Source organism: Pteropus vampyrus, unplaced genomic scaffold (genome assembly GCF_000151845.1).
Source record: "Pteropus vampyrus isolate Shadow unplaced genomic scaffold, Pvam_2.0 Scaffold160, whole genome shotgun sequence".
NCBI lineage: Eukaryota > Metazoa > Chordata > Mammalia > Chiroptera > Pteropodidae > Pteropus > Pteropus vampyrus.
In genome coordinates, this window is record NW_011888941.1 from 1,241,870 (window position 1) to 1,266,046 (window position 24,177).

General features: G+C 40.6%; 1 protein-coding gene and 1 pseudogene across 1 annotated transcript in view; one reads left to right on the top strand and one right to left on the bottom strand.

Annotated features, from left to right (window-relative positions):
• The first annotated feature begins 4,619 nt into the window (after positions 1 to 4,619).
• The window catches only part of SLC9A2 (solute carrier family 9 member A2), an 82,475-nt gene continuing 62,917 nt past the window's right edge, over positions 4,620 to 24,177 (top strand). Inside the window, exon 1 of the mRNA XM_011370130.2 lies at positions 4,620 to 4,988. Coding sequence (XP_011368432.1) covers positions 4,700 to 4,988 — 289 coding nt within the window. The 5' untranslated portion in view covers positions 4,620 to 4,699. The remainder of the gene's footprint in view (positions 4,989 to 24,177) is intronic.
• On the bottom strand, positions 8,597 to 8,715 carry LOC111745670 (annotated as a pseudogene).

The window sequence follows — 24,177 nt, forward strand, 5'->3', positions numbered from 1 at the left end:
TGTCCCTTTTACACAGATGTGTTGTTTTCAAATCCTAGATCTGTAAAGCCTTTTATAAATAAATATAAAGTTTCTTATTCCAAGTCTCTTATTTTATGGAGAAAAGCTGAGGCTCCAAAAAACTTAGTGGTTGAATATCTGAAGACAGAATTTTATTGTAAATACATCAGGAGATTTCAGTACTAAAAATACTGCTCCTATTTATAACTTCGAACTTGCAGAAAGCAGCTTTTCAGATAGCAAAATGTTTCTTGTTGAAATGAAACAAGTCTCTCTGGCTACAAACAAAGAAAAAAGCATGCAATTCCATTCACACGAATAAAACATTCACCCACTACAAGATTTTTTGTAAGGCTGCTCTCTAGGAAAAGGGCTCTAGGTTTTTGCTGAGGACCGTCTTTTTGAAAATAAATAAATAAATAAATAAATAAAGCTAGTTTAGACTTTAAGAACTTTTAACTATAAAAACAAAATCATTGAGTCAACAATACTACGGGTGCTGACATTTTATAGACAAAGATTTTTCACTGAGATATCATTACGAAACTCAGGGGCAGGGGTTGTACAATGCAGATTTCAAAGAAGGAAAGAGTCAAAATATGAATATTGTAAAAATGTATAAAAATTAGTGTGCAGTATCAGTTGTAAGGATTCCCTCCTACTGGATCCTCTTGTGACCATGATGCTCGCACCTTATGATGGAGCCGTTTCTGCTGCTATCTGCTGATCCATCACCCAGTGTGGACCAGATGCTAAGGGATCTGCTGACCTGTGGAGAGGGTGCTGGCGCCCCGCTGTGGTGCAGGGAGGCCACTGCCACTGAAGAACAAGTGACTTCCTCTCTCCCAGCCTCTGTTCTACATCTGAAAAAGTGGGATAATACACTAAATCTGGAGATCTCTGCCTGCTCCTTCACCCAAAAGGCTCATTCTGCAACTTCATTAAGCTCTCAGCTCTGTGAGGCAACAGACACACAGTTAAGTCTCAGGTCTTCCAGAACCTTCCAGGGCAGGATTTGGGGTAGGGGATATAAGACCAGCCTTGCCCTAGGTGATGACCCTAATGTCCTCCACAAAAATCACATTTTCATTTTTTAAGGTACACTTTCTCATAAGCTAAATTCCCAAATCTTTTGTGATTTATTGTGATGCCAGAGATATATCATCCTGCTTGGGGACTGTGATTCAGAGGTTGTTTCTGTTACAGGACTCCATTAAATACATACATATACTAATGGCCCACATTAGATCAAAGGGCTTCAAAAGTTCCAAGGAAACACTTCTACACTGCTATGTGAATGTTAGTTTCAACTCAGGCAATTATTATGGATGACAATATTTAGAAATCTTGTTATGTGATTGGATGTTCACATCATTTGAGTAGAAAGGATAAAAGGTCATGGAAGATCACAAGTATGAGCCAGGATCATTGGAGGGAAACATTCCCTGGGGACCATTTATATCCATCCTGCAGCTGGTACAACCAGAAGAAAGGCCTGCAGCCCACATCCTCCAGGCAGGAGGGCTGTCTGTCCCTTATCAAACCACACACTTATTCATTTGGCATATTCTTAGTGGTTATTTACTGGGCTCCAGACACTATGCTAGGAGTCGAAGATAAATAAATGAATTAAACAGATCGTCCCTACCTTCACAGAGTTTTCAGTCTAGCAAGAGAAAAATAAAATGATTAAGTGCTAAGAAGGAAAGGTATGGAGAGACATCAAAGGGCATGAAAGGGAACTCTGATTAATCTAGAAAGGCAGGCCACAGATTAGACTTCCTTGAGTCAGTTATCTTTGAGCTGACACCCTCCAAGGAGTCAACAAGAGGAAGGACAGAGAGGAAAAAAAGGTTCTTCTGCACAGGAACAGAATGTGCAAAGGCCCTGAGGTGAGAAGGAGCATGCATCATTGGTTGAAGTTCATAGGGCATTGAAGGGTTGGGGAGGAGAGTGAGGTAGTGGGAGGGAGAGGGAGAGGTCAAAATAAGTAAGTCATTGCAGGATTTTAGTCTTTCCAAATGGCACTGAGAAGCCACTAGAGGACTTTAACTTGATAAAAACGTGATATCGCCTTCAGTCATTCCATGAGTACAATAATGGTGATGTTTTACCACTTTCTGGGGCTGAGCTCCCAGTCACAGGGCCCTTTGAAGAAATGGCTCAGCCTAGTCTGTGTCAGCATGGAGGTGTAATTTAACTCTTTCTTATTTGTTTTCAGAAAAAGATAAAGTTTTTTTTTTTTTAAGTAAGTCCTCCATCTTCCATTTATAGGAATAAAAGAGAATTTTTCCAAATGTAAGAAGTTGATGACCTTTAACTATCATAGTATAGACTTATAAAGTGAAAGTGATACTAGCGTCTGTCATTTCTGTAGCTACTATGGGCAGTAAAGTTCCAGAAACATAAAATTGTCATTCATCTTCTTGTTTATGGTGCATGATCATTGTCAAAAGCTCTATGTGACTCAAATTCCTAAAAATTGTCTGAATGTGCCCTTGCCCTACTATTATTTCACTAAACTTTGTAGCATTGGCCTGATTTGCTTACTGTAAAACTTTATTCTGCTATGGCTTTTGTGGGCATCCTGTAATACTCTTCATTATTCTATTTAAGAGCACCTGAGTAAATAACTTGTTGTTTTGGGGCAACTAATCATAGAGTGGAGGATAAGGTGGAACCAGGGTTTGCATAGACAGCCCTGGGTTTGTTTTCCTTCTGGATGTTGATTTGATTTATAAACAGGTAAATCTGTTTGCTTGTTTTCTGCACCTACAGTTCTTCACTTAAAAAGTGGGTATCTTTCTATTTTTTTGGACAATAAATAAAAATACAAGTGTTTTCATGGAGCTTCCCATGCAGAGATACGCAATTTTTTTTTAAAAAAAAACGTGCTTATTATTTGCTTTTTCACAAGGAAATGTTAAGCAAATAACTTTCATGAAAATTTCCAGTGAAAAGAACAGGAGGCAGGTTTTTGGACTGCTCTTGATTATTTTTAATAAGATAGCACATCCTTACATTCGATTCTGTTGCAGTTTTGAAACATTTATGCTTTACAAAATATTAACTGAAGTGTCCTGTGTCACCGCCTAGAATCCTCACGTTTTATCCTGGACTTGTCCCTGAACTATTTTCAAGGTCAGAAGATGACTATTCCTTATATTCTCTTTTCAGGTGGAGGATTTTTTTCTTTCTTTCTTTCTTGTACCCTCTGCTGACATCTCATGGGTTCCTTGTTAGAGCTTTTGGGAACAAAATCTGCTTTGAACGTTGGACTGTGGAATGTTTAATAGTAGGGGCCATATTTTGACACACACACAAAAGTTTAGAAAAGAGAAGGGAAAGGAAGGGAAAATCATTTCAGTTACTTGAGCGACAACTGCTCTGCTTTTATGTTAGTTTCGGTTTCTGGTGATAAGATGCTGGGACAGTAAGATTGCACTCCCCTTGAGTCAAAGACACCGTTGGAAGAAGTTTGCGCTGAAATAGATCTTTGGCTCTGGAAGATAAAGCTCTTTTAGATCCAGAAGGAGAATCGCACTTCCTTTCCTCCCCTTCCCGCACCACAACCCATCCTGTAATTAGCAGAGCAAGTCAATTCTGAGCTATGCCAGGCAAATCACTGGTTTTCCACGAAATAATTACATTTTTGTTGCTCCCAGACATGTGCACCTCTTGGGCTGAAAACAGAGAAAGTTGTTTTTCTTTTTTGTGTGTGACAGGGCAGGCAGAAGAAAAGTGGAAGCGACAGTGGCACAATGAGTGAAACCAGTACGAGGTGGGAAAGTCACGGAGTCGGTGGGAGCGTGGGAACACCGCGTTCCGCACAGGGAGTTTCAGCGAGTAGAGAGAATGCCCTTGGACGCGATCCGATAAGTCTCGGAGGGGGAACAAAATGAGGCTTTTTCTAAACTTTCTGTGTCATCTACAAAGCTCAGGAGCGGTTCTGGGGCGGAGACGCCGGGACCAGGCTGGTAGCGCCCCCACTCGCGTGGCCGGCGTCTCCTCCGGACCCCGAGCTTGCGGCGCCCCCATAGTCCCCAGGGGGCCGGGGTATCCCCTCACAGGAGCCCACAAGGGAAAGGGCGCCGCGCGTGGGTTGCGCCGGCCGCTTCTCTGGATGGACGCCCGACGCTGCCTCCGGGGCGGGGACAGCACCGGCCACCTTGCGCCGGGTGCGACGATTCCACCCAGAGCTCCCTGGCTCCAGGGGTGGCGGGTTCCGCGCGCCGCGTGGGAGAGAGGGGAGCGCAGCCGCCGCCCCGGTGGCCACAGGGGCCCTGGTACGCCCGCGGGCTCTGGCAGGTGCGCGGTGCTCCGACGCGGTGTTCGCGTCCTCCCGCCCCGCGGCCCGGGCACCGCGCCCGCCCCGCCCCTGCCCCCGCCCGCCGGCCGCCCGGGGCAGGGCCTGCAGCTGGGGCTGGCGAGCCGGCACCGGGCATGGGCTGGAGGCCGACGGCGGAGGGCGGCTAAGGGCGGCCGGCGGGTGCGCGCCGGGCCAGGCACTGTGCCCGCTCGCGGCGGGGGCCGAGCCGGTCGGCTGCAGAGAACCGGCAGCTTCGGGGCAGCGGCGGCGGCGGCGGCGAGCAGCGGCTGTCGCTGCCCCGCACTGTGCGGGCCCAGCGGGCGGCGTTGACTGGCGCGATGAGCTGAGCGTCGGGGGCCGGGCATAGGACTCGTGCGGGGAGCGGAGCGCATGGAGCCGGCGGGCACTCAGTGGAGCCTGAGGGCGCCTCCACGGCCGCTACTGCTGCTGCTGATCCTGCAGGTGGCGGGGCCCACGGGCACCTTCGCCGAGACCCTGCTGGGCGCGCCCAGGGCCATGGGCACCAGCTCCAGCCCGCCCAGCCCCGCGAGCGTGGTGGCTCCTGGCACGACGCCGTTTGAGGAGAGCCGGTTGCCAGTGTTCACCCTGGATTATCCCCATGTGCAGATCCCCTTCGAGATTACCCTGTGGATCCTGCTGGCCTCCCTGGCCAAGATCGGTGAGCGAGCAGGACTGCGGGGTAGGGAGGGAGCGACCGGGAGGGGAAGCTCGGGAAGGTGTCCGGGTTGGAGAGTTGACCTCTGGGTCATTCCAGTCTCTCCATGGACCAGGGCGGGGGCGATAGAAAAAGCAACTTCTGGTCAAGAAATACCCAGTGAGGAGCACTTTCGTGCTTTGGGTTCTTAAGTGGACATTGATCTTGAAATAGCCCCAAGTATTAGACCATACACACTTAGCGATTTGCTGCTCGCTTCTGCCTGGTTCGCCGAGTGTGACAGGCAGCCCTCTCCAAAGCCGAGACCGGTTTGCTGAGAGAGGAGGCGAGCGGGCTGAAGATTTTTGCTATCGCTTACGCGGAGAGAGGCGCGGGCAAGCACCGAGGCTAAAATGGTTAAAGCCCTGGATGCTGGAGGGGAGAGACAGTGTCTCGACGCGGACCCTGCCATGTTCTTGACTGATGAAGTGCATGGAAGGGGACCAGGGACACCTGAGTACCTGATGCTGGGACGAAACTCTCCGTCTCCTTCCTCCTTTGGGTCGAGGCTGTCACTCTCCAGGAAGCATGTTCTTAGCTGACTGCAGCTAACGAGATGAGATATATCTTTAAAAATAATTAACCCACTCTTTAAACAACCTTTAACTCTCATTTAGAAAGCAGAAACCTCAAAAAGTATTTTCTCACCTTCATTCACCCCTCATCCCCAACACACACAGACATGCACATAAACTTTTGTTATGATATGGTGCTTTGCATTATTTTAACTTTATATTTTAAATACTTTTTATCTTAAAATAGGTCAACTACCGTTGTAATGATTCAAAAAGTTATTAGGTCAAAAGAATTTATGCATTATTATCTGTTTCACATATTTGCCCTGAAAGGACCTGTTCTATAAGATGAGGCAAGTTTTCATAAAAGATGGAAAGACACATTGCCTGTCACCTGGAGGAGCTTACTGATCTGCGCAAGAGATAGTATACGCACCAGTGACCATAATACAGGAAAGTGCTAAGTGGGGTTGGAAATTGAGAAAAGATAACATGAATCACTTCCTCATGCGAAGGAAGCATTTAAACTGGGTTTTCAAGAATGACCAGGATAAGTCAGTTGGAGATAAGAGAAAAACCCCCTTGAAGGAGGCACAAACACAGATGTAAATTGGGAGGGAAGTGCAAAGCTTAGAGGAGGGATGGTTTATGAGAGGGTAGACATTGTGGGAGGTAGTAAGTAAGCCTGAAGTGGACTTCCGATGTCAGATTAAATTAATTAGATTCTGTTAGTGGTGACCAAAGGAAGTGCATACTACTTAATGACTTTGCCTGTAATTGCCTGGCTTTGACATGATTTTACCTGGCTGAGTGTTTTAATTTCACCTGAGAGATAGAATAGGGGAAGTGGATTTCCCTACCCGTCAAGCCAAGTAGGCACATTTACATAAACTGGTTGCCTGTAATAATGAACTCAGGTGTCATCTGCTCCTATGGTCCTCATAACAACCCTGCCAGGTAGGAAGGATGAGTATTAATACCCCCACTTGGTAGAGATGGAAACTGAAACTCCGCGTTTATAGGAGTTGCCCACAGACACACAAAAGAGGGGAGCCACATGCAGATTCTGTTCACTCTCCCAGCTCCCAGCCTCCATCACTGGGCGGGCGGGGGGGGGGGAGGGTACCCCATTTCCATGACTGCTTCTCTCTTGCCATTTCTATTCAATTACAAGTCTTCCTTCTCTTCTTCACCCCTGATTATTTTAATCTGATTAATTATACTAATAATAGCCGTGGGTAGGCACTTAGCTTCATTATGTCTAATTTTCACAAGCATTCCAGTACGTGTGATTATCCCTCTTCGTATATGAGGAAACTGAGAAGTGGAGAGGTTAACTTGCTGGTGAGTGAGCCAGAACCCACCCAAGTTTGCCTGATAATCTCACCTTTGTGTCTGTCCCAGAGGCTCATCTTGCTGCAAACATTCAGTGAGAATAGAACTGTATAACATTCTTAGAATGATGCTAGGCATGTAGTAAACACTAAATAGTGTCATCATGAGTGGGAGTAGCAATGAGAGTAGCAGCGGTGACCCTGAAGGTTCCTGGCACTGCAGTGCCTTTTCCACTGTGTTGAGCTGCCTCCTGCATTTCTCTGCTTCTTTTCTAGGCTGAGCTTATCCAAGCGCTCTTATTTTGTGGGTTGGTTGCTTTTTTACACTTGCTCTTTTTCTATCACTATCTCTTCATCTTCTTTAACTTATCACATTAATTGTGTGGTATTTTTGAAAAGGCATTTATGCTCGTATGAGGTCACAGATGTATTGATCTATCTGTTGGCAATTTCCTTATCCAGTTGTTCCCTGACGCTTGCTGTTCTCCCGATCTGTCTTGCTCCCCCAAATGCTAAACTTCTCTGGCTACTATTTCCTCTTTCCTTCCTGCATCTGGGGTGGCACAGAGATGGAAACAGACAGATGTTCATGTTTCCTGGCCAGAGAGTCTGAGCAGAGAGCGGTCTAAATGGAGACTGCCATGGGTGGGTAAAGGGTATAGTTCTTAGAGCAGTAAGTATAGTTTTAGAGTTCCCAAAGCTGGTACTTGGGGTCAATTCCAGCCTCTTCCTGTATATACTCCAGCCTTGTCCTCTGTCCTAGAGAAGCCTGAAAATGCTCAGTGATCTCCCCGGCCTGCCTCCACCAGGCCCTAAATTATTATTATAAAATAATATTTTATACCAAAATTTTCTGTTTGGCTTTGTGGAAGAGTGTCTTGGGACTTTCATGGCCCATGAAGCAATCTTCTAGTCACTCAAATTCAATTATAACTATTGCACTTGAAAAACTTATTTTGGGTACTGATATGACTTCATTTACTCATATTTGGGGAGGGTGATGGATTGAGCTGCACAAGATGTGAGGCTGTGCAGTAACAGGAATATTAACTCATGCAAAATGCCGTGGTTTCTATTTGGGGCACTTTTATGTCATGTACCTAGTGTACCTGACTTTACCTGCTGCAGAGAACATGGAGAAACGTTTCGAGTGATTAATCTAGTCAAGGTTAATCCAGGTTACCCAAAATGGAGGCTCCTAATAACATTTGTAGGAGGTTCAAATCATTAAATTGTACACCTGAAACTAATATGATATTGCATGTCAACTGTCTTTGAAAAATAAAATTTAAAAAATCATGCCCGATGGTGAATTCAGAATAGTTTTCTAGATTTCAACACAATATTACCTTAGAAATATTACAAGCAGAAGTGAGAGAATGCATATTTGTCAGAGTGTTGAATGATTCAACTTAACTTTTTGTTGGTTTACCTGACTATTGGGAAAAGTCGACTTCCTTATTATTTGGTCAAAAAGAAAGTTCTGTAGTTATAAAGTTTCCTAAAGTGATGATGATGTTGTGTATGTGTAAATGAAGTAGGTTAAATAAATAAAATAACACAGCAAATTTAGTACAGCTTTGAGAAGTTTTTAAAATCTTGGCAAGAAACATCTCCCAATTTGTTTTTCACTTAGATCCTCACACATGTGAACTCTTGTTGTTCTTTCATTTTGAATATTTATATTTTGAGTAACTTGTGTTTTTTTTTTTTTTTTTTTTAATGCCTACAGCACCCAGTATTCCTAGGTGGTCTCCCATTCAAGTACTAACCAGGCCTGACCCTGCTTAGCTTCCGAGGTCAGACGAGATCCGGCACATTCAGGGTGGCATGGCCCTAGACTGGGTTTTTGTTTTTGTTTTTGTTTTTTAACAGTTATACATGCACACTTTGCTTGGTAAATCCTGTACACAAGAATGAAGCTCTACAGCCTAGAAAAATGGATACCCAAGAATGAAGAAGAGAGAAATTCCCTGGAGTGTTCTAAGATGTCCCCTCTGATTCTCTTGCCCGTGAAATGGGTCAGTGGGATTTGTCCTAAGCTGAGCGAACTTGGGCATGCATTCCACATCTACTCAAGGTTCAAGGACAAAGCACTGGGTCCTTTGATGTTTAAAGTATCTGATGTCTCTTCTTTGTCTTCATTGGTGCTCCAGCTGCCCTCTTCATTTATCTTGTAGTCTGGAGTTGGTCTGTTTGACACTCCCAGGTGTCACCCCCCTAACCCCACTCTTTTTATTTCCTTTGCCCTTAAACTTGGGGTTAGGATGAAGAATTTTCCACTTCCCTCCATCCTGTTGTCTTGAAATTAACTTGTATTATTATTCTAGGGAAAGACAAAGCAGTTTGGTCCATGAAGATTTCTTGCCTGGGTTCCAGGCTGTTCTGCCTTTGAAATATGAAGCCAGGGTTTCTTTGGACAATGCCTGCGGAAAAACCTATCCTTGCCCTTTATTTCTCTTTGTCATGTTTGGTTTTCCCGAAGTGTATTCACCAGCTGGTTGGGCAGTGGATGAAGCTCATGGTCTTCTTCACCTATTGTTTGAACCCCATCTCACTTTGAATATACTTAGACACGTGTTTGTTCCTGATAAACCTAAGAGTTCTGATTCCTTTCTGCCTCAAAGCCTCCATGTCTTCCCGCTGGGCCAACCATGCACTTCCTGTTTTCTGTCTGAAGGATGACTTCAACTCTTTCTCATATTCTTTCTAAGAACCATTTCAGGTGCTTTCTAGAATTTTATCACTGCCCTCTCCCACAGAAATATTTTTTGTACTGTTTAAAGAGATAGCATATTATTATTATAAAATAATATTTTCACCAAAAACTTACTCTTTCTATCAACTTTAACAAATGCCAATAATATTTATCATTAATGGGATGCTTTATTTTTCATATATCTTGAAGCCCTGAGAAGTAAACTAAGAACCTTTTTTGTAAACTTGTTTGTTCCCCGTAGGGTTGTAAAAACTCACTTATAAAATTGAGTGATTTTGATGGTTTGTATATAGATAGATTTTTCAGCAATGATTGAATTCTAATTTTTTTATTTCGTCATTTAGACCCGGTCTGTATTTAACTTCTCTAAATTAGTTTTTAACTTTTTATAAGAAATGTTTACATAGATTTGCAAACATGCTCACCAGTTTGCTTTCATTGTTACTTCTCGTGTCTTCTCTTTTCTTCTAGGTTGTTTCTTTCTTACTGAAATATGTTACTGGATACTTGCGGATGGGCCTTTGAGTGATAAAGTCTCTTAGTTTTTTTCTGAAAATGTCTTTAGTTTGATTATTTTCTTAAATGCCTATAAAAGAGTATATAGCGGTTGAGTTCTTAGCACTTACCAGTTGGAAGATGTTATTTCATTACTTTCTGCCCTCATAGGTCATCAAGGGGAATTATGTTGTTACTGTCACTGATATTTGGGATTAATCGGACTTTTCTCTCTACTTGTACTTAGGATTTTTCATTTGGTTATTCTGCTGTTTCCTATTTTATTTTATTTTTTGCTAATAACTTGTCACGCGTCCATATTTCTTAATGTCGTTTTATGTTTTTCATCTCTTTTCCTTTCTTTTCTTTTTCTTTGGTGATTTTATCAGCTCTTTTTTTCTAGGCTACCCTGTTACTTTCAGTGTCTTTCTAATCTGTGGTTAAACTACTCATTCGATTTTTTATTTTAATTATATTTGCATTTAAGCCTTTTTGGTCCTTTTTCAAGTCTGTCTGCATTTTGCTCATGCTCCTTATTATTTAATTATAGCTTTTATTCCTCATTTCATTCTTTTATTTATTTAAACCGTATTTATTTTATAGTTTTTTTAATCGTTCTGTTATTTCTACTTTTCTAGGTTGTCAGTTCTTATGTTTATCAGATATATTCACTTTCTCTTTTGTATATTTATTTCCTAATATAAATTATAGTTTTTATTGTGAGTTAGCTTTAGCAGGGGACATTTTCTTGGTAGATTCTGTTCTCCTTAAGTTGTGAAAGATTCTTACAAAATGGTTTTGAGTGTTGTTCTTGTTGGGACCCGGACTTTCAGTGATTCGTTTTCAGTATTAGTTTTTTAGCTTGTTTTTTTTTCTATACGATTCAAGTATTATAAATATAGACCTTATACCAGTATGTGGTATAGACCTGGAGTTTTATGCTTCACAGGTGAATTTTCCATCTGCCCAAGGCCATAAAGTGTTGACATGTCTCCTTTTGTTTCTTCTCTGGCTATAGGCATATCTATCTATCTATCTATCTATCTATCTATCTATCTATCTATCTATACCTACCTATATATCTATCAAAGAGTGTAGCTCTTTGAGAGTCAGGAATTTATGCCTGAATCCTTTCCTTACAGGTTTGAAGTCAGATTTCTTGTCCTCACGTAGGTGTTCAAATGCCAGGTCCTAGCACACAGGGCAGGTAGTGTCTATGTCTGGAATACTCTTGGTTCACAGTGGCTTGAAACCCTACCTACATCTCTTGCTTTGATTTCTCTCCTTATTTCTGGCCCCTAGACTTAAAAAACCATAAGCATGGTTAGATATTAATATTGTATATTTGTAGCGAGCAGAGGTTTGGGGTTCAGATGGCTCAATGCCATTTTACATGGCACTTTTAAAAAGAAATGCTTTCTATATAATATTCAAAGTCCACGTGTGTGTTCTCCTCATAGAATATCATAATGGATTCTCTTGAATGTAGGTTAAAAATAATACATGCTTTTTTAGTTTTTCTATCTTTGGTATGTGAAGGTGTGAGTATTCTGCATTTGCTTTATCTTCTGTATTTTCACACTTCGACAGAAGGGGAATAGCTCAGCAGTGGTAGAAGTGTTGGGCCTAAGTTTTGTAAGAGATGTCCCCAGACTAGAGGTGGGAAGACCTGGTGCAATTCCAGCTCTGCTAGTAACTTTGTCTTATGACCCTTGCAAGTCTACCTACTTGGTTCTCTCATTTAATTAGTAAAAGTAGGAATATATATCTGCTTCATCTGTTTGCTGTTTTCATAAGGATAATCTGAGATACTTTGAAAGGGAGGAAATCATTTACAACAAAGATTTTACTCTTGCAGAAAAAGCAACTTAAGCCAAGACAAACATGTGTTTATTATATTAAAGATGTGTAGTCATGGGTGTATTGTCATTCTAAACGAGACAGGCACAATTATAGGTTACTCTCTTGCGATTACATCTTTTAAATGTAATGATTCATAATTGATGTACTTCCTGCAACGATCCTGCACATTGTTCATCACTGTCTGAGGCCTTTCTAATCTTGATTTTAAAAATTCATCCCTTATATGAAGATGTGTGTATTCCTCTCTTCAACAATTCCAGAAGAGGACGTGGGAACTACTCTGAAAACTCTCCATGTGACTGTGACAGAATCCTCTTTTAAATGTGAATTTCATCCTACTACTTAGTGTTGGCATACTAAGGCTCATATAGGAAAGACAGGAAGAAAAATCAAATTCACGATTATATTTAGAAATTCCAACTGAAAGTGAATCAGATACACGTGCCCGCCCTGACGTTTTCTTATCCATACAAAATTCCCCGTGGTGTCACAGTGCAGCAAAGTCATTCTGCTGCCATATTTTTGTGACGGTGCCACTGGCAGTTTTGCTGCTCTCTCTTCCTGAGCTTGTTTCCTAGCGATCCACAGGCTGGGAAACCTGAGCAGTGTAATGTAACCCAGTGAGGCCCTGTATTGTGGCAGCAGAGGGTAGAGATGGGTGAGACTGGGTAATTCTTCTATCACGGTTTCTTTAACAAAATAATAATAGCTAATGATGGTGGAGCATTCTCCCATGCCAGATATTTGGGCCAAGTGCTTTATACCCATTATCTTATTTAATCCTCACAGTAGCTCTGGGTGGTAGGTACCATTATTATCCCCAGTTTTACGCAACAGTGAGGAAACCTGGTTAGAGAGCTGAGGGCACCAGCCCAAGGTGTTGCAGCTCTCAAGTGGTAAAGGTGAGATCGTTGGCTGGTGTACTTCTTCACCTATTGCGTCTCTCCCTGCTGTCCCGCCTCTCGAGGACAACGTTAAGTTCTAGTCCTCTGTGGATGGTCTTCAGAGCACCTTGATCTATCTTATGTCACGTACTTTTAACCAGGAGCCCGAGGCCTGGCTGCACCTGAGTCTCATGCCAACCCTTTTCACTTCATTTTGACTGTCAGATTTTCATGGTAGAATCAGACAATAATGATATCAACATCCTGCCTACTTCACAGGATCACTGCACAGAGCAACTGAAATAAGACATGAAAGCAGGTGCGACTCCGAAGCCAAGATTAGTCTGAGCTCACAGCCACTCTGTAAATGGGGAAAGGCAGAAAGAGCCAATGGAAAGGCAAGGTGGCATCACTCGGAAGAAACCCGAGTCTGGGATTTCTGAATCTTGATCTAGCCGTTCCATCATCCATAACTTAAGGAATGTAGAATTTTAATGCTTTTGAAATACTTGTTTATCATGTTAAAGATTCATGGGTCAAAGTTTCAACCTATATAACTTGGGCTACCATGTAAATTTTAACAGGCCAAAGTCTAAAGCCAACAGATTTCCAGGAGAAGAGATGTCACATCTGCTTCATTATTGCACATACATACACACTTTTTGAATTGCACCTGTACACATGCACCTAGAGACATATGCACTCATAAATGTCATTTATTAGATCATAAGCTACATAAGGGAAGAGACTGACCCACTGCCTAGAACAGTGCATGGCACATAGTAGGAACTCAACAAATAATTATTGAGGAAATGAATAACTAAATAGTATCTAGAGACCCTTTTTGTTAAGTCTCCATTTAATCATGTGGTAATTAAGGTAGCCACACATCCTGGTTTGTCCACGATGGCCACAGCTTACATTTGTTATCCTAGCACATATATTAATAGCATGTCCTTTCGCTCTCACATATACTATTTGCATAACCATTTATTTGGTCACCATACTTATAATGCATATGCTATTATCATGTATATTTTGATAACTTAAACTATGCTGTTCAAAATCTCAATTCTGCCACTTACCACTTGTGGACTTTGGGTGAGTTAATAAACCTCTCTAACCTCAGTTATTTCATCTGTAAAACAGGATCATAATAGTAGCTTCCTGATCTTGCAGACCTCAAGAATTTGGTTAGCCCTTGGTTAAGAAGAGATGTCTTGCTTCCTTCTCCAAAGCACAATAGCATTATCCCGTGAAAGTCTATTTTGTCCAGCTGTTCCATAGTGAGTTGTCAGATTGCCTAGATGTTCCTGTCTCCTGCTGCTGATGTTAGGAGTAGGTTTCTCTCTACATCACACATATTTTGGTGTTCAATGTTGCATAAAGATAAAAATTCATCTTACAGCTTCCGTAAGTTAGCTTGCAATGGAAAAGAAAGGCAGTTCACACCCTTTGTTTTATTGCAGATGCCTGTCTCAGAAAGTGAAGGGTGTACCACCAGGCATAACAGGTGGGGGGCAGAAGGAGAGGTCAGAGTGTGAGGTTCATGGTCAGGTGAGAAATGCCCTGCAGGAGCAGGCTCTCTTCTTGACCCTCCTCCTTACATCCCCTGAGCTTCAGGGTCTGCTCAGTGTCACCAAGGTCCACAGACATGTCAACTCAGGCACAGGTGGGGAAATGCGTTTTTCAGTAGATGGTTTCCACGTCCCCTTGTACTTTTTGTGCAAATGGGGTTTCTTTAGGAATCTAGATGGGAAAGAGTTTTAAAACAAAGTGCTGCTGAAAGTAGAAAGTAATTATTGCTGTGAAAACTGTCAACTAGCCCTCTTCATCCCCAGTATTCCAAAGGAGATTCACAAATTGGCCGAGTGTACATTTTCTCTAACAAAACACTAGAATGCCGAGGAGAAATGATGAGACACTCTGGTCCCTCCTTTCCCATTTGAATGAAATTTCAGTGTCAGCTGGAGAATGGCCTCATTCTTTGTGCACTCTTGTGAGCTGTCTGGAAGGATGTGACCATACTGCCTCTGGCTTGAGGAGCTCACATTTTTAAGGGAATTTGAAAATATATATGCCTGCATGAAATAGCACCTGTTTCTTTGTGTCCTGTTGCCCAAGCTTACTTTCTTCAGCACTTTTATCACCATCTGACATATGATTATTTATTTATTAGTCAGCTGTGTACTCACTGCCTCTCCCTCCTTAAGTAGAGGCTCTGGGGGTGGGGGCCTTGTAATGTCTTTTGTTTTCGTTATCCTCTGTTGAGTTTAGAAGGCATGGAATTCAAACTAACGATGTTTACTTTCTCAATAATGGTGTTTTATATTTTCAATTGTTTCATATGTAGAATCTATTTTAATTTGCACAAGAGTTATTATTATTATTATTATTATTTTACTGCTGCTATTCATTCATGAGCTCATATTCCAAGCTCTGCTCATGAGTGCTACTGGTTTTGCAAAAGCGATTTGGTTAATATGATAGCTAATTTGTGTCATGACTCTACTCCCTCTGCAGTGACTATTTTTTGTCTTTTTCTTTTCATTTGTTTTTGATGTTTTGATTTTATGTTTTGAGGCCACAACCAAGGGAATTGTTACTGTTTTTAAATGTCTGAACAAATGCCTATAATTGGTAGGACTCCAGTCCTCCATTTTTTCCACGACATATATTAATGGGTTTGATCATTATTTTAATGAAATGATGATTGTGATGATGGTGGAACCATAGGAATCCTTAAGACGCGCATATCCTGATACTCACTGAAACCGTTTCCGTCTTGACAGACACAAGGGGTGGGTGGAGGGTGAGTGGGGTGGGGTAGGTGATGTCCCGTGGACATGCAGAGACCACTGAGTTGGTAATCAGAAGCCAGAGAGGAGGCAGAGTGAAGGAAAATGTTATGATTCTCGGATGTTCAGAAAATAGTGTAATTTACTAAATAGGGTTGTTTCTCAGTTTAGTCTAAGCCACTAGTGTGCAAGTACTTCCCCTCCAATAACTAGTGACTACAGTTGAGTGTTAGCCACCACTTAATTGACAAATGAAATTAGGTAGCAATTACTGGCAATCGTGGGTTTTTTCCTCCTATACTTTGATCTATTTATTTTAAGCAGGTGGTAAATTTGTTGAGAAGGCAGGCTCCTAAAGGAAGAAAAAAAACAAGCAGAAAATGAAAGTCCAGTGCAAGATGGTGGGGTGGGTGGGGTAAGCTCCTTGGATAACCCCTTCCAACATAACGATAGCAGTTGGCAGACAGCAAAATTAAAATCAGCATAAATCATTTACTACCACTTGTGTTGAAAGAATGACAAATCCTAGGATTTAACAGCTAGCCTGGGGCAATAAAATAAAAACTTTCAACGGTTGGCCTGGGTGGAAAGTTTTGAATCTAAGTTACAGTATTACCAGGACCTTATCATCACTCCCCCAGGCAGTGCTCCTGCCTCTGACCCTCCTGCAGCGAGCGTGACAAAGCAAAGATTTATTCAGAAAAAGCCGCCAGAACCTGACTACTGACGCGGGGCGGGGGATTCTGTCCTTTTCCCTAAATAGTGCCTATACACTGGAAAGTTTTTACCATCAGAACAGTTTCTCCAAATCTAATCTTTTTTCTGTCAAACCTGTTCATTGAAAGGTGTTATTAAAAAATGGGAATACAAGAAAAAGGTGGGGACCGAGAGCTCCAAGGGGATGAAACTCAGGAAAGCTGAGCAGGCTTAGAACCCGGTGAAGGCTGTGGAATGTGCCTCATCGTGTAAACGCTAAACCTTCAGTCTTGCCAAGTGCAGAACAAGTTCTGTGACGGTTTTATGCTGCACAACACATGAAACATGAGTCAAAGACTTCTCTACACAAGAATACTCGGCGTGTCCTCGGCCTGCTCTCAGCGTTTTTACACTGTGGATCTTCTTTCCCACCTGGCTGCACTAGAAATTCCCCTAGCATCTGTGGATGACTTAACTTGGCGTGGGGAGGAACACATTTCACACTCAGACACACTACATGCAGAAGTACTCAAACTCGGTCCAGTGTCATTATTTCCTACAGCAGAGTCGCTGCCTTGATGGGAACCAAGATGGAATACACACAGCACACCATCAGACAGCCCGGAAATCATAACCAAGCCAGTTAGGATTTCCAGGCTGTCTGATGGTGTGCTGTGTGTATTCCATCTTGGTTGCACAATGCTCATGAAGCATTCTGCAAAATTCATGTGACACAAACCTCAGATATTCCTTCAGTTGGCTGCCACAGACTCTGAGCGTGCTGGTAGCAAGAATTGGACATGTTTCAAATTCATCCCCCTGGCCTGTGGCGCCTGTAAGCTTCAAAAAAGAGAATGTGACACATTAACAGAGTAAGAGAAAATGTTCTAATTTAGCAGGAAGTAGCCAAGATGAAAAAGTACATAATTAGTTTCGATCTTTTGACAGCAGGTGAATGATATAAAATCCAATCTGATATAAAATTCAAAACCACAAATAATTCTAAATAAAAAGGGGAAAATGTGATTTATAGAAAAGTACTATGTTTGTTTGTTTGTTTGTTTATTATTTCTTCACTGGCTTTCCTCAAACCACTTACCTTGGAAAGGAAGAAATTGATTTGCTTTTCACAAGATCAGGATGCAAAATAATCATGATACAATACTTTACATAGATGTTAATTAGCCAGTCTCTTACATGATAATCTCTTTCAAAACTGGGAGAAATAGTGAAATAGTGAGCTTTTGTGCCGCAGAAGTAGCTGTCTAGCAGTAGGGGCCTACGATTGTCACTTCATTGGAATAGACTGTATAAAGATATTGGAGGGCCATAGAAATGTTCAAAGCCACAAGACAAAGAGCTGTATCAATGGGGTTGTTCATAGTGTAGTCAGATCCGTGTGCTCACTGCTGTGATAGCCTCAGTGACAGCCAAGAGAACTTCATTTATGACTGACCCATGTGGGCAGCAAAAGCCTGGAGAGACTCAGCTTGTTTGCTCACCTTCCAGGTCCCTGGGAGCTGAGGGGTCAAGTGACAGGTGCATCTTGCCAGGCCCCTCAATTCTTGCTCAGAGCATAGTTCCTCTCAAACACTTCCATTTGACAGTCTGCTGAGTTTTCAAGATAAACCAGACAAGAAAATTTGTATGTGAAAATTCAAAGTTTCTAAAGATTAGCTCAATATTTAAAAACATCAGAGAAGCAAAACGAAATAGGGCTCTGGGCCACGATGGCCCTACAACTTGCCAGTCTGCAACCTCTGGCGCAGACTTTTTCATGGTACATGAGTTTTTGCCTCCTGTATTTACACCTGGTTAGATTTAAGGGGGCTGAGTCTATTGTTTGGGACACATATGCAGTCAGGATCAACTGGAAGTATCTAATAGTCAAGTTAATGATATATGACATGTGTGCCATTCTCAGAATGTGATCAGGTTCCAAAAAGGGAAATCAAGAAGTAAAAATGGTGACATATTCTTAACCATTGATAGCCATTCATTGTTTATGAAAAGTAAACTCTGTGGATAAATCAGATGTCATCCTGACAGTTCTTGATATCTGAAATGAAAGTGTTTACCCTCACTAAAACTTCTCTGTTTTGTCAATTTAAATAAGAATATCTGGTCTTGGAGTCCCAGTACATTCTCAGGTCCCATATAAGATGTATGTTCCTTTCAAAATATATCTATAGATAAATTCAATGACTTATAAACAGTTTAAAATATAATAAAAACAGTATTGTAACTGTGCTTGTGCTCTTGTTCACTGAGCATTATTTTGAATAAACCCATAGAAGTATTGCTATAATAAACATGCACATGCTGTGGAAGATTATATAATGTCAATATAATTTTCTCAACAATTTCCTATCCTCTTTGACGTATTCTATGTGCATTTTTGCAAAAATTATGTATTTTACTTTTGGATTACAAAAAATTCTGATTTTTTGCTTTTTATTTTTGAACAGCCCATGCCTTGTTCTTTTTGTATCACCGCTGTGAAAGTTCCCTTTTAAAAGCCCAGTGCAGAGGCTGCGGATCAGCTGAGCAGTCAGTATTTGGGGCTATATGCCCGGCGATAGGGCCTATTAACAGAGATCAGTTTTAGCAACATCTTTTCATGTTTGTTCGTTTAGCAGTATTTATGCAGTTATATCAATATTTCATTTTGCTTTGCCTTAATATTTTGTAAGAATAGTAGGAAAGTGAAAAATGAAAGTGAAGAATATACATAACATAAAATTTACCATTTTAACCATTTTAAGTGTATGATTCAGTGATATTAAGTACATTTTTAATGTTGTGAAACCATCACCACTATCCATATCCAGAACTTTTTCATCTTCCCAAACAGAAACTCTGCTCATTAAACACTAACTGTCCTCTCTCCTCTCTCCCCACCCAACCAACCCCTGGTAATCTCTATTCTACTTTCCATCTCTATACATTTGACTTATATAAAGTATCTTATATAAATACAATCACAATTTTTGTTTCTTTGTGTTTGGTGACAATATTCTGAGGAGGAACAATATAGCTCTAACAACCTTAATGAAATCAAAAGAAGGTGGATATCGCCAGTAGTAATATAAGTATAAACCTTAGTGTAATCATTTATAAGCTAATTGGCTGTGTCCTCCATTGGGAAATAAAAGAATAAATTAAAGATTAAAGAGACAGAGAAGTCAGAAGTAGGAAGGTGTGGACTCTGAGGTGAGACACAAGATCATTAACTTTCAAGTTCTAGGGCCCCAGTGATAACAAGCTCGTCTGATGCACGTTCATTGTGTGTGTCTCCATAGGTGGAGAGCGAAGGTGTGGAGAATAGCCAGATCAAAAGAAAGATTAAGTGCTTTTTTCTTTATTGCCATTTTTGTCCACCTGCTATGTTCTAAATGAGGCAATGAGAGGGAGTGAAAAATTGAGTAAAACCTGTGACAGCTCTGTGAACAGGTTCTAATGGGAAAGACAGAACTTCAAGTAGATCTGTGAACTCCAGGGCAATAAGCACTCTGTTAAAGATATTGTCACCGTGTTGCTGAGGGCAGAGAACCACATGTGTCACTCACTGTCCTCTCAAAATACTTAGCAAATGTCTTAAGTGAAAAGTATGCCTGTTTCTTCATATCCTTGCCTATATTGGGTGTTATTACTTCCTACCACCTTGGGATAAATCCAAACTGTGGATAATGAAGCCCAGGACACGTCACTGTCACCCTTTCTCTTGGATTTCTTGCGACGCCTCCTCTGGGCCACACTTTATGCCCACTCCAGTGAGTTTTGCATGCACTGATCTCTCTGCTTGGAAGACTGTCCCTTTGAAGATTCTGCCTCCTCTTTGTTCTCAGGTGAAACGTCATTTACTTAAGGAGCCCTTCCCTGATGGGGCAGATAGGATTAGGGAACTTACACTGTAGTCCACTGGGACTTACATTTCCCTCTCCAAACCAAGCATGGCATTGTAATACCTTCTTTGACCATCTTTGTCCCTATAGACAGTAAACTCCGTGAGACAGAGCCATGCCATCTTGGCTATTGCTGCATCTCTGGTCCCTTGTACACTTCATGGTGTGGGTGCTTGGAACTGCTTGTGGGTCAGTAAATGAAAGAAGTAATCACATAGGTTATCAGTTTCTAGAAAGGATAAATATTGTTTTTGCTATGATTTTCCCATAGTATACTCATATTTCCATCTAATGATTTATAAGCTGCTCAATCATATCTCCAACAGATGTGTCTTGAGCACCAACTTGGGATTTTAAAAGCGAGCAGGCTACCTGTCTGCCACATAGGCACTTTTTTTGTATGATAGTTAAACTTGGCATTTGGAATCAGTCAAGTTTTCCTAGATGATGTTGATCAAGTTCAGGAAGTTCCCTTCTATTACTACTTTGCAGTGTTTTGTTGTTTTTTTTTAATCATGGATAGAGGTGGAATTTTTACCATAAGCTTTTTCTGCATCAGTTGGTATAATTATGTAATTTTTCTTTCTTAGTCTGTTGATATAATGGATTACACTGATTAGTTTTTGAATAATCAAACAGCCTCACATCCCTGGAATAAACCTCACTTGGTCATGGCGAATAATTCTTTTATATATATTGTTGAATTCTTTGAAAATATTTTGGTATAGATTTTTGCATCTGTAGCAAAATCCTGCACCCAATTCCAGTGTGTGGAGGGTTTTTTTTTTTTTTTTTTACTTCCTCACATCATCAGAAAATATTTGAACACAAGCTGGGTGTCCTACAATTCTACTCAGTTCTGATATTATCTACCCAGACATAGCATCAGAGCCTACAGGTTAAGGGCTTCAGTCCCACAAGATTTCTCCATGACCCCTTTCAGATTTCAATTGCAAGCCCAAGTTGTCACCTGTGTTTCTGATTCACCACCTATAGATTACAGGTTACAATGACCCTGTCCTTGGGTTTGACTAATTTGCCAGAGAGACTCACTTACTGCATTATCTTACTGCATTATCAGTTTACTATAAAAGATTATAACTCAGGGACAAATAGATGTAAGAGGTGCATAGGGCAAGGTATGGGGAAAGGGCACAGAGCTTCCATGCTCTTTCCAAGACAACATTCTTTCCAAATCACCAACCCAGAAGCCCTTCAAACCAGACCTTTGGGTTTTTATGGCTGCTTTATTATGTAGGTAAGATTGATTAAATGATTAGCCATTGATAATCATTTCAACCCTCAGCCTAGAGGTCAGAGGTTTGGGACCGAAAGTCCTAACCTTCTAATCACATGATTGATTCTCTTGCGTCCAACAACCTTGGGTGACCTGGGGGCATTCCAAAAGTCACCTCATTAACATACCAAAAGACACCTTTACTATTCTCTTCACTTAGGAAAGGATAAGGATGTTCATGGTTCTATTCCAGGAAAGTAGTCAAAAACCTATAGAGGGTGAGAGAACTTCCCATCTCTACCTTTCTTTCATTCTTACAGATGAACTAGTAATAAAATAAAGTTATTTTATTATTAAACTAGATTAGATTAATAGAAGAAAAAAAATTAATACCTGTGCATAGCAGAATCACATTATGATGCTCGGATCATAAAATAAGGCTCAAAGAAATAATCCAACCAGACATCTTTTTATACTTTTTAGACAAAAAAAAAAAAAAACAATAAATTTATGAGAAATTGACAAGACAAAGAAAGTTAGTGCTTATTTAAGAGGAATGTAAGCAAGTTTGGGGCTTGGGTAAAACTCAGTAGAGGCCTTACAAGATTTGTTTATATAGACTTTTGGACTCTGGATTCTTTTAACTTGTGATAAGGTTGTCTCTGAGCCCTCAGGAGTAGGCAGAACAGCTATCACATGGGAAGTTTATCTCTTTTTAGGTGGACAGAGAGGTCAGGGTTTTCTTCTTGCATGGGCAGTTTCTTAAGTAACTTTAAGTCAAAATAATCCACATGCCATTGTGGGATATCTTGGTGCAGATGCCCTGGGCCCCAACAGATCAAATGTATATTTTTTTATTATAAAGCACAACACTCATAATATAGGACATTGGTCTGTTGTTCTCTTTATTTGTACAGTCTTTGATTTTGATATCAGAATAATACCAGTTTCATAAAATCGATTGGAAAATATTCCATCCTCTTCTGTTTTTTTGGAAGAGATTGTGTAGAATTGGTATTGTTTCACAGACTTCACTAAGAATACCATCTAGACCTAGAGATTTCTTTTTGGGGGGAGTTCAAAATTGCACATTCAATTTTATTCTGCTAGTTGCAGAGATATTTAAATTATCTCTCTACATCGAGTGAGTTGTGGCCATTTGAGTCTTTTGAGGAATTGGTCCGTTTCATCTAAGATGTCAAGTATGTGTGTAGAATTGTTCATAGTATTCCCTTAGTCTTTTGATATTGGTGAGGTCTGTAGTGATGCCCCTCTTTAATAACCAAATTATTGATAATTTGTGTTTTCTCTGTTTTTGGCAGTCATGCTAGAGGGTTGTCAATTTTATCAATCTTTTCAAAAATCCAGCTTTTAATTTCATTGATTTTTTTCTATTTTTTGTCCTCAATTTCACTGATTTCTGTTCTTTATAATTTCTTTTCTTCTGTTTCCTTTGGATTTATTTTGCTCTTCTTTATTTAGGTTCTTGAAGTAAAAGGCTACATATCTAATTTGAGATTTTTTCTCTTTTCTAATGAATGCATTTAGTGCTATAATTTCTCTCACAGTACTACTTTAACTACATTTTAATATAGTGTATTTTCATTTTTGTTCAGTTCAATGTATTTTTAGATTTTACTTGAGACTTTCTCTTTGACTCATAAATTATTTTTATGATATCATTATTGAGAAACAATTTACATAGTACAGTTGACCCTTGAACGCTGTGGGGATTCAGGGTGCTAAACCCCACACAGTCAAAAATCTGCATATAATTTTTGACTCTCCCACCCCAAATTAATCATTGATAGCCTACCCTTGACCAGAAGCCTACTGATGACATATATGGTCAGTAAACACATATTTAGTATGTTATATATACTATAGACTGTATTCTTAGAATAAAGTAAGCTAGAGAAGAGAAAACGTTATTAAGAAAGTTATAAGGAAGAGAAAATACATTTATAGTATTTATTGAAAAAAATTGCATGTAAGTGGCCCTGTGCAATTCAAACCCAGGTTGTTCAAGGGCCGACTGTATATTTTTCATTCATTCAAAGTGTACAATTTGGTGGTCTGTAGTATATTCACAATTGTACAGCCATTTCTACACTCAAATTTAGAATATTTTTATCATCCCCCAGAAGAAATCCCATTTACTTTAGCTATGACTATGCCATTTCCTCATGTTGCCCCAGCCTTAGGAAATCGCTAATCTACTTTCTGTCTTTGTAGGTTTGCCTATCCTGGTCATTTCATATAAACGGAATCATACAATATGTGATTTTGTGACTGGCTTCTTTCACTTAGCACAAGGTTCTCAAGGTTCATCCATGTTGTAGCCTGTCAGCATGTCATTTCTTTTTATGGTCCTAAAATATTCTATTTTTCCTTTTTGCTACATTTTGTTTATCCATTCATCAGTTGATGGGCATTTTGGTAGTTTTCATCTTTTGACCACTGTGAATAATGCTACTGTGAACATCCTTGCACAGGGTTTTGTATAGATGGCTTTTCATTTCTTTGGAGTATGTACCTAGGAATGAAATTTCTAGGCCAAATGACAAGTCTGTGTTTAACATTTTGAGGAACTGCCAGCCTGTTTTCCAGTGTAGCTATACAATTTATATTCCCACCAGCAGTGTGTGAGGGTTCCTGTTTCTCCACATCCTTGTGAACATTTGCTATGATCTGTCTTTTAGATTAG